The sequence below is a fragment of the Penaeus japonicus genome, unplaced genomic scaffold (genome assembly GCF_977035675.1).
Source record: "Penaeus japonicus unplaced genomic scaffold, GWHDUDI00000001_assembly GWHDUDI00000004, whole genome shotgun sequence".
Taxonomy (NCBI): domain Eukaryota; kingdom Metazoa; phylum Arthropoda; class Malacostraca; order Decapoda; family Penaeidae; genus Penaeus; species Penaeus japonicus.
In genome coordinates, this window is record NW_028234406.1 from 21152265 (window position 1) to 21169764 (window position 17500).

Consider the following 17500-nt stretch of genomic DNA (forward strand, 5'->3'; position numbering starts at 1 on the left):
TGTTGACAGTTTATTAGTATTATTATCTTAATGAATAGCTGTAGAATCATTCAGGGTCACGAAAAATGGCGGATCCGTAAGGAAAGAAGTTTAAGAACTCTGGAGAAAGAGAAAGAGAAAGAGAAAGAGAGAGAGAGAGAGAGAGAGAGAGAGAGAGAGAGAGAGAGAGAGAGAGAGAGAGAGAGAGAGAGAGCGAGCGAGAGCGAGAGCGAGAGCGAGAGCGAGAGCGAGAGAACGAGGGAACGAGAGCGAGAGAGCCCGGAAACATGAAAGTGATAGAGTTTATTTTTTCAAATAAGGGTGACCTTTTATCAAACTTTTAATCATAATTAATATATTGTAAGTAGTTTTATATAAAGAAATGTAACTTTGGAAAAAAGGTATGTTAAAAGATCATTTTTTGATAAGATTAAGATGATAGAATTGACTCGGTATATTAAAAGATCATTTTTTTGATAAGATTAAAATGATAGAATGGACTCACACAGTAATTCTTTCAAATCGTTTTAGGGTATAATCGGTATCTGCTTCTATTCCTTCTTCGTTCCAATCTTGCTGTTCCTTTTTCCTCCCCCTTCTCCCTCCCCCCCTCTCTCTCTCTCTCTCTCTCTCTCTCTCTCTCTCTCTCTCTCTCTCTCTCTCTCTCTCTCTCTCTCTCTCTCTCTCTCTCTCTCTCTCTCTCTCTCTCTCTCTCCGACTCCTTCCTCCTTCCGTGCTTTATATCCTTCCCCTGCGGTATGTATGCGAAGGGAGGATATTAAAGGAAATTTACCGACTTGAGATATGAACTCAATTATTATGCAAGGGGATTTGGAATACTCTCAAGAATACGTGCAGGCTCTTAAGAAGATATGATAAAGATGGGTTGGAAATGAGTGGAAGAAAAAGTGAGGATTTTTTTTTGAATTTGAAAAGTTCGCAGAAAAGGAAAGGGGGGAAAAACAAGAATGACTGAATGATCTTGGACGGTTGTATGAAGAGTCACATTACATTATATTTCGTTAAGTTTGATAAACATTGATTATTATCACTGCCAAGAAAAGTCAAAGATCTCAAGAGATTCCAACATTTACACAAGTCAGAGGAAATTTAATGATACCAACACGTTTCAAACACTAGAATAAGTCAAACCAAAATAAAAAAAAAAAACAAAAAAACTGTATAGAAGAAAAGGGGAACAAAACCGAACACACAAAAGGAGACAAAAAGAGGAATGAAAACATCAGACACAGAACGACATCACTCACACACCCTGATTGCCAGAATATAAGAAACGTACCTTGCCAACCTAATCTCGCTCTTGCTCCACTTGTTCCTAGGGGCGATAGTCCTTAAACGGAATAGGAGAGTAAGTAATAGGATCCAGAAGTAATATGCGGTAAATCTTCGGGCAATATTGTTACTACAAGGCGAAGGGAAAGTGTGCGTGTGGCAGTGAGTGTGGGTGTGGCAGTGAGTGTGGGTGTGGCAGTGAGTGTGGGTGTGGCAGTGAGTGTGGGTGTGGCAGTGAGTGTGGGTGTGGCAGTGAGTGTGGGTGTGGCAGTGAGTGTGGGTGTGGCAGTGAGTGTGGGTGTGGCAGTGAGTGTGGGTGTGGCAGTGAGTGTGGGTGTGGCAGTGAGTGTGGGTGTGGCAGTGAGTGTGGGTGTGGCAGTGAGTGTGGGTGTGGCAGTGAGTGTGGGTGTGGCAGTGAGTGTGGGTGTGGCAGTGAGTGTGGGTGTGGCAGTGAGTGTGGGTGTGGCAGTGAGTGTGGGTGTGGCAGTGAGTGTGGGTGTGGCAGTGAGTGTGGGTGTGGCAGTGAGTGTGGGTGTGGCAGTGAGTGTGGGTGTGGCAGTGAGTGTGGGTGTGGCAGTGAGTGTGGGTGTGGCAGTGAGTGTGGGTGTGGCAGTGAGTGTGGGTGTGGCAGTGAGTGTGGGTGTGGCAGTGAGTGTGGGTGTGGCAGTGAGTGTGGGTGTGGCAGTGAGTGTGGGTGTGGCAGTGAGTGTGGGTGTGGCAGTGAGTGTGGGTGTGGCAGTGAGTGTGGGTGTGGCAGTGAGTGTGGGTGTGGCAGTGAGTGTGGGTGTGGCAGTGAGTGTGGGTGTGGCAGTGAGTGTGGGTGTGGCAGTGAGTGTGGGTGTGGCAGTGAGTGTGGGTGTGGCAGTGAGTGTGGGTGTGGCAGTGAGTGTGGGTGTGGCAGTGAGTGTGGGTGTGGCAGTGAGTGTGGGTGTGGCAGTGAGTGTGGGTGTGGCAGTGAGTGTGGGTGTGGCAGTGAGTGTGGGTGTGGCAGTGAGTGTGGGTGTGGCAGTGAGTGTGGGTGTGGCAGTGAGTGTGGGTGTGGCAGTGAGTGTGGGTGTGGCAGTGAGTGTGGGTGTGGCAGTGAGTGTGGGTGTGGCAGTGAGTGTGGGTGTGGCAGTGAGTGTGGGTGTGGCAGTGAGTGTGGGTGTGGCAGTGAGTGTGGGTGTGGCAGTGAGTGTGGGTGTGGCAGTGAGTGTGGGTGTGGCAGTGAGTGTGGGTGTGGCAGTGAGTGTGGGTGTGGCAGTGAGTGTGGGTGTGGCAGTGAGTGTGGGTGTGGCAGTGAGTGTGGGTGTGGCAGTGAGTGTGGGTGTGGCAGTGAGTGTGGGTGTGGCAGTGAGTGTGGGTGTGGCAGTGAGTGTGGGTGTGGCAGTGAGTGTGGGTGTGGCAGTGAGTGTGGGTGTGGCAGTGAGTGTGGGTGTGGCAGTGAGTGTGGGTGTGGCAGTGAGTGTGGGTGTGGCAGTGAGTGTGGGTGTGGCAGTGAGTGTGGGTGTGGCAGTGAGTGTGGGTGTGGCAGTGAGTGTGGGTGTGGCAGTGAGTGTGGGTGTGGCAGTGAGTGTGGGTGTGGCAGTGAGTGTGGGTGTGGCAGTGAGTGTGGGTGTGGCAGTGAGTGTGGGTGTGGCAGTGAGTGTGGGTGTGGCAGTGAGTGTGGGTGTGGCAGTGAGTGTGGGTGTGGCAGTGAGTGTGGGTGTGGCAGTGAGTGTGGGTGTGGCAGTGAGTGTGGGTGTGGCAGTGAGTGTGGGTGTGGCAGTGAGTGTGGGTGTGGCAGTGAGTGTGGGTGTGGCAGTGAGTGTGGGTGTGGCAGTGAGTGTGGGTGTGGCAGTGAGTGTGGGTGTGGCAGTGAGTGTGGGTGTGGCAGTGAGTGTGGGTGTGGCAGTGAGTGTGGGTGTGGCAGTGAGTGTGGGTGTGGCAGTGAGTGTGGGTGTGGCAGTGAGTGTGGGTGTGGCAGTGAGTGTGGGGGTGGGAGTGAGTGTGGGTGTGGGAGTGAGTGTGGGTGTGGGAGTGAGTGTGGGTGTGGGAGTGAGTGTGGGTGTGGGAGTGAGTGTGGGTGTGGGAGTGGGAGTGGGTGTGGGAGTGAGTGTGGGTGTGGGAGTGAGTGTGGGTGTGGGAGTGAGTGTGGGTGTGGGAGTGAGTGTGGGTGTGGGAGTGAGTGTGGATGTGGGAGTGAGTGTGGGTGTGGGAGTGGGAGTGGGAGTGGGAGTGAGTGTGGAGAGGGAGAGTGAGAGTGAGAGTGTGAAGTGCGAGTGAGAGTGAGTGTGAGGAGTGTGAGTGCGAGATGTGAGTGAGAGTGAGAGTGAGAGTGAGAGTGAGAGTGAGAGTGAGAGTGGGAGAGGGAGAGGGAGAGGGAGAGGGAGAGGGAGAGGGAGAGGGAGAGTGAGTGTGAGTGGCAGTGGGAATGGGTGTGAGAATGGGTGTGGGAGTGGGAATGATTATGGGAGTAGAAATTGATGTAAGTGAGGGAATGGGTGTGGGAGTGGTATTAGGAGTGGAAGTGGGTGTGGGAATGGCAATAGGAGTAGGTATGGATGTGGGTGGGAGTAGGTGCAGGTGTGGGAGTGGTAATGGGAGTGGGTGTGGATATGGGTGTGGGAGTGGTAATGGGAGTGGAAGTAGGTGTGGGAGTGGGTGTGGGAGTGGTAATGGGAGTGGGTGTGGATATGGGTGTGGGAGTGGTAATGGGAGTGGAAGTAGGTGTGGGAGTGGGTGTGGGAGTGGTAATGGGAGTGGTCGATTGTGGATTGGTTGTGGGTGTGGTTAAAGTGAGTGAGTAGGTGGTGGGGAGTGGGTGTGGGAAGTGGTTATGGGTGTGGGTGTGGATATGGTGTGTGTGGGAAGTGGTAATGGGTGTGGGTAGGGTGGAGTTGAGTGGAAGTGGGAGTGGCATGGTGGTGTGGGAAGATGGTTATATGGAGTGTGGGAGTGGGTGTGGGAGTGGTAATGGGAGTGGAAGTGGGAGTGGGAATGGGAATGATAATGGGAGTGGATGTGTGAAGGATAAATGGGAGGGGGTTTGGATGTGAGAATGGTAGTGGGAGTGGGTGTGGGAGTGGGTGTGGGAGTGGGAGTAGGAGTGGGAGTAGGAGTGGGTGTGGGAGTGGAAGTGGGAGTGGGTGTGGGATTGACTGTGGGTGTGGGAGTAGGAGTAGGAGTGGGAGTGGGAATGGGAGTGGGAATGAGTATAGGAGTATTAATGGGAGTAGGTGTGGGAGTGGTTGGAGGAGTGGGTGTGGGAGTGGGTGTAGGTAAGGATGTGGGTTTTGGAGTAAGTGTGAGAGTGGGAATGGGAATGGAAGTGGATGTGGAAGTGGATGTGGGTGAGGGTGTGGCAGTGGGAGTGGCAGTGGCAGTGGGAGTGAGAGCGAAAGCAAATAAGCAATTGAAGCACAAGTAAATAAAAACAAACAAAGGCACAAAAATCTAAGTAGAAGAAACGAAAGCAGGAGAATCAAGAAAACAAGCAATACAAGAGAACAGAAAGGAAAAGTAAAGAATAAGAGAATAAAAGAAAGAAAGAAAGAAAGAAAAAAAAAATCATGCAGAGCGAACTCGGACAAAGACACTTGGGATGAAATATTTTACGTCCGTCGACCCTTTGGAATCACCCAGAAGTTACGTTTACACTTCACTACGTGTTAAAAAGGTATGGAAATTACAGACTGAGTCGATGTTCGTAGTTTTAGTCGCTATACGTGATGGGCTTATTGGTTGTTACCCTTTTGTGAAAAAAGGATTTCAAATTTCTTTTTTTTTTCTTGATTTTTTTGTTGATGTTGTTATTCAATTTGATATCATTTCGCGTGAGTGTTGAAAATATCATGGGGAAAGAATGTTTTTTTTTTTTTTTTATAGATTAACTGCTTACTTGATTTTGATATGTGTGATAATTAAAGTGAGTTATATTACCTCCCATTAACCATTTTATTTAACGCACGTAATCTTAACAAATTTTAAAATTTAAGGTCTGTTCTCTTTTTCCACCTTGCTACAGGTTCCCCGTATCCTTCCATTTCCTAGTAGTCTCTCCTGCTTATTAAAACGACGCTGAACCTCACCCCATTATGGCAACAAAAAGGTAGTGTTCCCTTCCACATGATTTATTTTCCGTGTGTAACCTTGCACCAGACTCTCGACCTTATTGTAATAAGAAATATGCACCACCTTACTATGCTCCTTAGCTGTAGCGTGTCCCCCTTTTTTTAATGCGTCTTTTCAGTTTACCTTCCTCTAAACAAGCTTATGCGTTTATATGCTCCTCCATATTAAACGTGAAGACATATCGCGTCACCGGTGTACCCGATATATCTCATAACCATACTATTCCTTGGTCATAGGAATCCACCAAATTGCAATCTATCTGTCACTATTTCCTAACCTTGATTAAAGCCCCCCCCCCCCCCACATGCCCCTATAGAAAAATCTATAATACCTTTCCATTCCAATGAAATTGCTATTATTCCCCTCTCATATTAGACATCCCATATCCCTGAACATTCAATATATCTTCAAGATTTCTCGTAAATGAAACATTTAGTGATACTTTATACCAATATTAGTTTCAGTCTTTTATGTACATATTCACCCCAATACCATATCACAATTCTCTGTGGATTATTCTCCAGCAGTATATTCACGTGCATAATTTCGCAGTTAATACGTCAGAACGTATATCCACTCTGTTATATCAACACGTCCTTTCCCGAGATATTAATCTTACCAAGTATGCATATTGACATAGCCTCCGGAAACAACGTAAATTACAAATTACATTTACACTATCGAAATATAACTTCATACTCCCATATTTTCTTTCTTTATAGGTATACATTCATGCCTCTAATGATAAACATCTTTATACATCAGTATTTTTGGCATCATCACTCACCAGACGAGCAGCATTCTTAGGATCCTCATTTCGACACCAAAGGCATCCTGTTCTACTCAACTATTTACCTCTAATCAGTTTTAAACTCGTGATATAGTATTTTGAAGAATCGTTTTACAATTCAACCTTTTTCAAAAAATCCCGATCCATATATAATCCACTAATGACTTGAGCCTTTTTACTCAATTATACAATAATCCCTATATAGGAGTATATTTTCTCCATGTCAACATAATATATTTAAATTCCTACCTCTCTCAATGTCTTCGTACATATTGCTGTTCCCCAGTTCCCTATCCTCATTTTGATATGGATTATAAACAATATACAAGTACACTGGATATGGAGGTTTTATTTTAGTGTATCCAAACATGTTTCAACCGTCCTCGAACTTTTATTTGCACTCTCCATCCTGTTATAATATACCCATATTATATGTCCCTCGTGACATAGCTTAGTCATCTATCCACTTATCAGCTTCCTATCCGGAAAAGTTCTCTATCCTGGAATAGATTTATACATTCTATACATCACTGAATAGTCTAATCCACCTGACATAGTGCACTATTCATAGAACAGCTCCCCATCTAGACATAGACTATACATCTTAAAACAGTTCCCTATCCAGGTGCACTATGACGTATCCTTCAGTTGTAATAGAGTTTATCAATCCTAGAGCAGCATCCCAACATCCTCTAGTATGATATAGGCTACCAATACTACCGTAGTCTATCCATTACTGTATTCCATCCATCCCATCGTCATTTTATCATTTCAAAGTCTATCTATCCAAAAGTTCCCTATTCTCTTTCAGCCGTGTCATAATCTATCCATCCTAGGACAGTCTATCCACGAACTATCTTCGAACAATTCCCCATCCTGACAATGTTATCAAACCTATTATAGACGATATAGATTATCTAATCTCTATTAGTATATCCACTCTGACCTAATCATGATTCTGCCACAGCCTATTATTCTAGAACAGTTTCCATCCCGAGTCTATTCACCCTGCCTCTAATCCAATCTGAAATAGTATATCAGTTTAAAACAATTGCTCATCCTTATTTAGTCCCAATATAGTCAGTCTATCTATCCTGGTACAGTCTATCCTAGAACAGTTCCTCTATCATGCTGTAGTCTGATTATCCTAGATCAGTTCCTCTCCAGGAATAGCCTATCCTATAGCTACACATATAGTCCATCTATCCTAGAACTGCCCTACATCCTGATACAAGAACATTCCTCCATTCTGAAATAGTCCATCCATTCTAGAACAGTCCTCTAACCTAATACAGTCTATCCATCCTAGAACAATCCCCATCCTGATATAGTCTATCCATCCTAGAACACTCCTCCATCCTAAAATAGTCTATCCATCCTAGAACAGTCCTTCAACCTGAAATAGTCTATCCATCTTAGAACACTCATCCATCCTAAAATAGTCTATCCATCCTAGAACAGTCCTTCAACCTGAAATAGTCTATCCATCCTAGAACAGTCCTTCAACCTGAAATAGTATATCCATCCTAGAACAGTCCTTCAACCTGAAATAGTCTATCCATCCTAGAACAGTCCTTCAACCTGAAATAGTATATCCATCCTAGAACAGTCCTTCAACCTGAAATAGTCTATCCATCCTAGAACAGTCCTTCAACCTGAAATAGTCTATCCATCCTAGAACAGTCCTTCAACCTGAAATAGTCTATCCATCCTAGAACAGTCCCCATCCTAATAGTCTATCCATCCTAGAACAGTTCTCATCCTGAAATAGTCTATCCATCCTAGAACAGTCCTTCAACCTGAAATAGTCTATCCATCCTAGAACAGTCCTTCAACCTGAAATAGTCTATCCATCCTAGAACAGTCCCCATCCTAAAAGTCTATCCATCCTAGAACAGTCCTCATCCTGAAATACTCTATCCATCCTAGAACAGTCCTTCAACCTGAAATAGTCTATCCATCCTAGAACAGTCCCCATCCTAATAGTCTATCCATCCTAGAACAGTTCTCATCCTGAAATAGTCCATCCATCCTAGAACAGTCCCCCATCCTGATAGTCTATCCATCCTAGAACAGTCCCCCATCCTGAAATAGTCTATCCATCCTAGAACAGTCCTCATCCTGATGTAGTCTATCCATCCTAGAACAGTCCCCCATACTGAGTTTGTCTATCCACCCTAGAACAGTCCCCCATCCTGAAATAGTCTATACATCCTAGAACAGTCCTACATCCTGATATAGTCTATCCATCATAGAACAGTCCTCATCCTGAAATAGTCTATCCATCCTAGAACAGTCCTACATCCTGATATAGTCTATACATCCTAGAACAGTCCTCATCCTGAAATAGTCTATCCATCCTAGAACAGTCCTACATCCTGATATAGTCTATCCATCATAGAACAGTCCTCATCCTGAAATAGTCTATCCATCCTAGAACAGTCCTACATCCTGATATAGTCTATCCATCCTAGAACAGTCCCCATCCTAATAGTCTATCCATCGTAGAACAGTCCTACATCCTGATATAGTCTATACATCCTAGAACAGTCCTACATCCTGATATAGTCTATCCATCCTAGAACAGTCCTACATCCTGATATAGTCTATACATCCTAGAACAGTCCTACATCCTGATATAGTCTATCCATCCTAGAACAGTCCTACATCCTGATATAGTCTATCCATCCTAGAACAGTCCTACATCCTGATATAGTCTATACATCCTAGAACAGTCCTACATCCTGATATAGTCTATACATCCTAGAACAGTCCTACATCCTGATATAGTCTATACATCCTAGAACAGTCCTACATCCTGATATAGTCTATACATCCTAGAACAGTCCTACATCCTGATATAGTCTATCCATCCTAGAACAGTCCTCATCCTGATGTAGTCTATCCATCCTAGAACAGTCCTACATCCTGATATAGTCTATCCATCCTAGAACAGTCCTCATCCTGAAATAGTCTATCCATCCTAGAACAGTCCTCATCCTGATGTAGTCTATCCATCCTAGAACAGTCCTACATCCTGATATAGTCTATCCATCATAGAACAGTCCTCATCCTGATGTAGTCTATCCATCCTAGAACAGTCCTACATCCTGATATAGTCTATACATCCTAGAACAGTCCTCATCCTGAAATAGTCTATCCATCCTAGAACAGTCCTACATCCTGATATAGTCTATCCATCATAGAACAGTCCTACATCCTGATATAGTCTATCCATCCTAGAACAGTCCTCATCCTGATGTAGTCTATCCATCCTAGAACAGTCCTCCATCCTGATATAGTCTATCCATCCTAGAACAGTCCTCATCCTGATGTAGTCTATCCATCCTAGAACAGTCCTACATCCTGATATAGTCTATCCATCCTAGAACAGTCCTCATCCTGATGTAGTCTATCCATCCTAGAACAGTCCTACATCCTGATATAGTCTATCCATCATAGAACAGTCCTCATCCTGATGTAGTCTATCCATCCTAGAACAGTCCTCATCCTGAAATAGTCTATCCATCCTAGAACAGTCCTCATCCTGATATAGTCTATCCATCGTAGAACAGTCCCCCATCCTGATACAGTCTTTCCATCCTAGAACAGTCCTCCATCCTAAAATAGTCTATCCATCCTAGAACAGTCCTCATCCTGATATAGTCTATCCATCCTAGATCAGTCCCCCATCCTGATGTAGTCTATCCATTCTAGAACAGTCCTCATCCTGATGTTGGCTATCCATCCGAGAACTGTCCTCCATCCTGATATATTCTATCCATGCTAGAACAGTCACCTATGCTCGCACAGTCTATCCCGTCTAGAACTGTCCCTCATCCTGATGCAGTCTATTCATCCTAGATCAGTCTATCCATTCTAGAGCAGTCCTCAATTCTGATGTTGTCTAGCCCCTCCAAGAAAAGTCCTCCATTCTGATATAGTCTATTCATCCTAGAACAGTCCCCCTTCCTAATATAGTCTATGTATCTGAGAACAAATCCCCATGTTGATACAGTCTGTTCATCCTAAAATAGTTCTCCATCCTGATGTGGTCTATCCATCCTAGAACAGTCCCCATCCTGATACAATCTACCCATCCTTGAACAGTCCCCCGTCCTGATACAGTATATTCATCCTTGAACAGTCCCCCATCCTGATAAAGTCTATCCATCCTAGAACAGTCGCACATCCTGATACAGTCTATCCATCCTAGAACAGTCCCCATCCCGATACAGTCTATCCATCCTTTAAAAAGTCCTCCATCATGTTATAGTTTATCCATCCCAGAACAGTCCCTCATCCTGATGTAATATATCCATCTTAGAACAGGTCCCCATCCTGGTACAATCTATCCATCCTTGAACAATCCCCCATCCTGAAATGGTCTATCCATCCTAGAATAGTCCCCCATCCTAATATAATCTATCCATTGTAGAGCTGTTCCCCATCCTAGAACAGTTCCTCATCCCAATACAGCCTGTCCATCATAGAACAATCCCCCATCCTGATACAGTCTATCCATCCTAGAAACATCTTCTATCTTTATGTAGTCTATCTCTCCTAAAACAGTCCTCCATCCTGTTATAGTCTATCCATCCTAGAGCAGTTCTCCATCCTGAAATAGTCTACCCATTCTAGAAGAGTCCTCATCTTGAAATAGGCTTTCCATCCTAAAACAGTCCTCCATCCTGATATAGTCTATTCATTCTAGAACATTCCTCCACCTTAATACAGTCTATCTATCCTAGAACAGTCCTCATCCTGATACAGTCCATCAATTCTAGAACAGTCCCCCATTCTGATACAGTCTCTCTATCCAAGAACACTCCCCTATCCTGATACAGTCTATCTACCATAGAACAGTCCCCCATCCTGATGTAGTCTATACATCCTAGAACAGTCCTCCATCCTGATACAGTCCATAAATCCTAGAGCAGTCCGCCAACCTGATTTAGTCTACCCATCCTTGAACAGTCCTCGATCCTGATATAGTCTATCCATCCTAAAACAGTCCTCCACCTTAATGCAGTTTATCCATCCTAGAACAGTCCTCTAACTGGATGTAGGTTATCCATCCTAGAACAGTTGTCCATCCTGATACAGTCTATTCATCCTAAAACAGTCCTCCACCCTAATATAATATTTCCTTCTTAGAACACCCTTCTAACTGGATGTAGGTTATCCATCTTAGAACAGTCGTTCATCCTAATACAGTCTATCCATCCTAGAACAGTCCTCCATCCTGATAGTCTATCCATCTCAGAACACTCCCCTATCCTGATATAGTCTATCCATCCTAGAACACCCTTCCATCCTGATATAGAGTATCCAATCTAGAATAGTCCTCCATCCTGATGTAGTCTTTCCATCCTTGAACAGCTCCCCATTGGTGTAGTCTATCCATCCTAGAACAGTCTTCCAACTTGATATAGTATATCCATCCTAGAACAGTCCCCATCGTGACACAGTATATCCATCCTATAACAGTCCTCTAAACTGATATAGTCTACCCGTCTTAGATCAGTCCCCATTCTGAAATAAACTATCCATCCTAGAACCGTCCCCAATCCTGTTAGAATTTATCCATCCCAGGACAGTCCCCCGTCCTGATACAGTCTATCCATCCTAGGACAGTCCTCCATACTGATATAGTCTATCCATTCTTATGTAGTCTATCTATCACAGAACTGTCCCTCACTCTGATATAGTCTATCCATTCTAGAAAAGTCCTCCATACTGATATAGTCTATCCATTCTTATGTAGTCTATCTATCACAGAACTGTCCCTCACTCTGATATAGTCTATTCATTCTAGAAAAGTCCGAGTACAGTTCTCCATCCCGATAAAGTATATCCATCCTAACACTATCCCACATCCTGAAATACTCTATCCATCCTAGAACAGTCCTGATACTCTTTCTATCCTAGAACAGTCCCTATCCTGAGTCAGTCCTCAATCCTGATGTAGTCCATTAATTCTAGAACATTCCTCCATCCTGAAATACACTATCCATCCAAGAGCAATCCCCCATCCTGAAATAGTCTATCCATCCTAGAAGAGTCCCGCAACCCCAAATACTCTTTCCATCCTAGAACACACCTCCATCCTAGAACAGTCCTCAATCCTGATGTAGTCTATCCATTCTAGAACATTCCTGATGTAATAGTCTATCCATACTGAAATTCTCTATCCATCATAATGTTGTCTAACCATCCTAGAACAGTCCCCTATTCTGATATAGTCTATCTATCCTAGAACGGTACCCCATTCTGAAATAGTATATCCATCCTAGAACAGTCCCCAATCCTACTATCCATATTAGAACAGTCCCCCATCCCGATGTAGTCTTCCATCCTAGAACAGTCTCACATTCTGAAATAGTCTCTCCATATTAGAATAGTCCCCCATCCCGATGTAGTCTTCCATCCTGATAGTTTATTCATCCTAGAACAGTCCCCCATTCTGATGTAGTCTGTTTATCCTAGAACAGTCCCCCATCCTGATGTAGCCTTTCCATCCTAGAGCAATCCCTCATCCTGATAGTCTATCCATCCTAGAACAGTCCCCCATCCTGATGTAGTCTATCCATCCTAGAACAGTCCTCCATCCTGAAATAGTCTATCCATCCTAGAACAATCCTCCAACCTGATGCAGTCTATCCATCCTAGAACAGTCCTCCAACCTGATGCAGTCTATCCATCCTAGAACAGTCCTTCATCCTGATGCAGTCTATCCATCCTAGAACAGTCCTTCATCCTGATGCAGTCTATCCATCCTAGAACAGTCCTTCATCCTGATGCAGTCTATCCATCCTAGAACAGTCCCCATCCTGATGCAGTCTATCCATCCTAGAACAGTCCTCCAACCTGATGCAGTCTATCCATCCTAGAACAGTCCTCCAACCTGATGCAGTCTATCCATCCTAGAACAGTCCTCCAACCTGATGCAGTCTATCCATCCTAGAACAGTCCTCCAACCTGATGCAGTCTATCCATCCTAGAACAGTCCTCATCCTGATGTAGTCTATCCATCCTAGAACAGTCCTCCAACCTGATGCAGTCTATCCATCCTAGAACAGTCCCCATCCTGATGTAGTCTATCCATCCTAGAACAATCCTCCAACCTGATGCAGTCTATCCATTCTAGAACAGTCCTCCAACCTGATGCAGTCTATCCATCCTAGAACAGTCCTCCAACCTGATGCAGTCTATCCATCCTAGAACAGTCCTTCATCCTGATGCAGTCTATCCATCCTAGAACAGTCCTCCATCCTGAAATAGTCTATCCATCCTAGAACAGTCCCCATCCTGATGCAGTCTATCCATCCTAGAACAGTCCCCATCCTGATGTAGTCTATCCATCCTAGAACAGTCCCCATCCTGATGTAGTCTATCCATCCTAGAACAATCCTCCAACCTGTTGTAGTCTATCCATCCCAGAACAGTCCCCATCCTGATGTAGTCTATCCATCCTAAAACAGCCCTCCATCCTGAAATAGTCTATCCATCCTAGAACAATCCTCCAACCTGTTGTAGTCTATCCATCCTTGAACAGTCCTCCATCCTGAAATAGTCTATCCATCCTAGAACAGTCCCCATCCTGATGCAGTCTATCCATCCTAGAACAATCCTCCAACCTGTTGTAGTCTATCCATCCTAGAACAATCCTCCATCCTGAAATAGTCTATCCATCCTAGAACAGTCCCCATCCTGATGCAGTCTATCTATCCTAGAACAGTCCTTCATCCTGATGCAGTCTATCCATCCTAGAACAGTCCTCCAACCTGATGTAGTCTATCCATCCTAGAACAGTCCCCATCCTGAAATAGTCTATCCATCCTAGAACAGTCCCCATCCTGATGCAGTCTATCTATCCTAGAACAGTCCTTCATCCTGATGCAGTCTATCCATCCTAGAACAGTCCTCCAACCTGATGTAGTCTATCCATCCTAGAACAGTCCTCCATCCTGAAATAGTCTATCCATCCTAGAACAGTCCCCATCCTGATGCAGTCTATCTATCCTAGAACAATCCTCCAACCTGTTGTAGTCTATCCATCCTTGAACAGTCCTCCATCCTGAAATAGTCTATCCATCCTAGAACAGTCCCCATCCTGATGCAGTCTATCTATCCTAGAACAATCCTCCAACCTGTTGTAGTCTATCCATCCTAGAACAATCCTCCAACCTGTTGTAGTCTATCCATCCTAGAACAATCCTCCAACCTGTTGTAGTCTATCCATCCTAGAACAATCCTCCAACCTGTTGTAGTCTATCCATCCTTGAACAGTCCCCATCCTGATGCAGTCTATCTATCCTAGAACAATCCTCCAACCTGTTGTAGTCTATCCATCCTAGAACAGTCCCCATCCTGATGCAGTCTATCTATCCTAGAACAATCCTCCAACCTGTTGTAGTCTATCCATCCTAGAACAATCCTCCAACCTGTTGTAGTCTATCCATCCTTGAACAGTCCTCCATCCTGAAATAGTCTATCCATCCTAGAACAGTCCCCATCCTGATGCAGTCTATCTATCCTAGAACAATCCTCCAACCTGTTGTAGTCTATCCATCCTAGAACAATCCTCCAACCTGTTGTAGTCTATCCATCCTAGAACAGTCCTCCATCCTGATATAGTCTATCCATCCTAGAACAATCCTCCAACCTGTTGTAGTCTATCCATCCTAGAACAATCCTCCAACCTGTTGTAGTCTATCCATCCTAGAACAGTCCCCATCCTGATGCAGTCTATCCATCCTAGAACAATCCTCCAACCTGATGCAGTCTATCCATCCCAGAACAGTCCCCATCCTGATGCAGTCTATCTATCCTAGAACAATCCTCCAACCTGTTGTAGTCTATCCATCCTAGAACAGTCCCCATCCTGATGCAGTCTATCTATCCTAGAACAATCCTCCAACCTGTTGTAGTCTATCCATCCTAGAACAGTCCCCATCCTGATGCAGTCTATCTATCCTAGAACAATCATCCAACCTGATACAGTCTATCCATCCTAGAACAGTCCCCATCCCGAAATAGTCTATCCATCCTAGAACAGTCCCCATCCTGATGTAGTCTATCCATCCTAGAACAGTCCCCATCCTGATGTAGTCTTTCCATCCTAGAACAATCATCCAACCTGATACAGTCTATCCATCCTAGAACAGTCCCCATCCCGAAATAGTCTATCCATCCTAGAACAGTCCCCATCCTGATGTAGTCTATCCATCCTAGAACAGTCCCCATCCTGATGTAGTCTACCCATCCTAGAACAATCCTTCATCCTGATGTTGTCTATCCATCCTAGAAGAGTCCCCCATCCTGTTCATCCTAGAACAGTCCCGAATCTGAGGTTCTCTATCCATCCTAGAACAGTCCTGATAGTCCATCTATCTTAGAACAGTCCCCCGTCCTCATAGTCTATCCATCCTCATACAGTCTATCCATCCCAGAACAGTCCTCCATCCTGATGTAGTTTATTCATTCAAGAACAGTCCCCCAACCTGATGTAGTCTATCCATCCTAGAGCAATCCCCCGTCCTGATAGTCTATCCATCCTAGAACAGTCCTCCATCATCGAACAGTCCTCTATCCTGATGTAGTTTATCCATGCTAGAACAGACCCCTATCCTGATACAGTCTATCCATCCTCGCGTCCCGATTGGACACCGTGCACACTGACCAGTAGTTTTTATCCGATACGAAATTTTTGTTGTTATTCTTGCGTACCTTATCCACTAACTCATACCTTATTTTCATACAATTCGTGTTCCTTCTACACTTTATATAACTTATACATTTTAATGAGATGCGATGGCACACAAACCACCAACTCGTGAACGCAAGTTTTATTCATGAAGAAAACGATGTATTGTCTTTCCATTCAGTACTATATCACATTTCTTAAGCTTTTATATTCCAGACTATTATAGTATCTCACCATAGTCTAATTCAACATTTCTAGTCATTAGATTTTTAGCCAGAGAGTCGATTCACCATAATTGAAGTCTCTTTCGGTTACGGGCTGTTTTGTGAGTGAATAGATTTTCCTTTCTGTTGTCTGTTCGTTCGTGATCCGTTTACCTTAGCCTGTCATCTGGCATGTCAGATCAGAAAATTGGTCAGACTGAAGACTGAAATGAGATCACATCCGAGTATTTCCTTTTATTCATTTGTGTAATTGTAATTACTTATTTATTGATTTGTCATTGTTATGATATTTATTATTGTTTTTACCATTTTTATTATTATTATTATCATTAATATTATCTTTTTGTTATTATCATGATCATCATTATTATTATTATTATTATGTATATGGTTATTATCATTATACCCATATTATTATTATTATAATTATTATTATTATTACTATTACTATTATCATTGTTACCAATATTGATCCTCTAATATTTCTTATATCTAATATTATAATAATTATCATTATCATCATTATCTTTATTATCATTATAAGTATCATCGTTATTATATTTGGTATTTTACTGTTGTATCGAAGATCTAACACGTGTATATCTACTTATTCGCATTTATCTCTCCGATTATGAATGAGTGATAGTAACAGTCTATCTAGTCCATAATTACAATATCGCTATAGTAAACTAACCTTTCTACATTCCATAGCCATTTCAACATTTCTACCCCTTATTAGGCCATTCAAACCTATCCTGTATTGAAATATCCACCACCCCCTCTGTGTTGCCTATTTGTCGTTCTTATTTTTCCCTTTGCATTGTATTACCCTATTTCTGTATGCAACTGCTAAAATTGGTTTATTGGTGTCTTGCTTCCTTAAGTATTGGGTCCATAGCGTGGTATACTCAACAGACTTTGGTATACTATTTTCACATCTTGATACTCTTATTTCGTGACCAGCGATCCTACGAATGAATAATAAACATTTTAATCACAATTTTTCAGAAACGGGGCTTTCTCCTCCCCTGGGCATAACCATGTCGCTTATTCATTGCTTGGATTTTTGTTTTCCAAACATGCATAGAACTGCAATGAATGCCACACTGTGGTATCTATATTTCAATGACAATTTGTAGGGGTTTTCATTGTGGGTTCGGTACTCTTTTGTAGGTCTTTTTGCTCAGCAAGAAAAAGGGAAAAAACAACTCTGAATGCATGCGTTAGTTTCAGTCCCGTACTGAGGATTTAGTTTTGAAATAACAAGTTTTTGGACACTCACACACTCACACACACATACACACACACTCACACACTCACACACTCACACAAACACACACACACACACACACACACACACACACACACACACACACACACACACACACACACACACACACACACACACACACA

General features: G+C 43.6%; 1 protein-coding gene across 2 annotated transcripts in view; it reads left to right on the forward strand.

Annotated features, from left to right (window-relative positions):
* Window positions 1–4195: 4195 nt before the first annotated feature.
* Window positions 4196–17500, forward strand: part of LOC122248253 (uncharacterized) — a 15923-nt gene continuing 2618 nt past the window's right edge. Inside the window, exons 1-2 of one of the 2 annotated variants that reach the window (XM_086536285.1) lie at window positions 4196–4909; window positions 5258–5341. In XM_086536285.1, the coding sequence (XP_086392411.1) occupies window positions 4268–4660 (393 nt within the window). In that variant the 5' untranslated portion in view covers window positions 4196–4267 and the 3' untranslated portion in view covers window positions 4661–4909; window positions 5258–5341. Of the gene's footprint in view, window positions 5342–17500 lie in introns of both variants that reach the window. The other variant, XM_086536284.1, reaches the window with a different exon arrangement.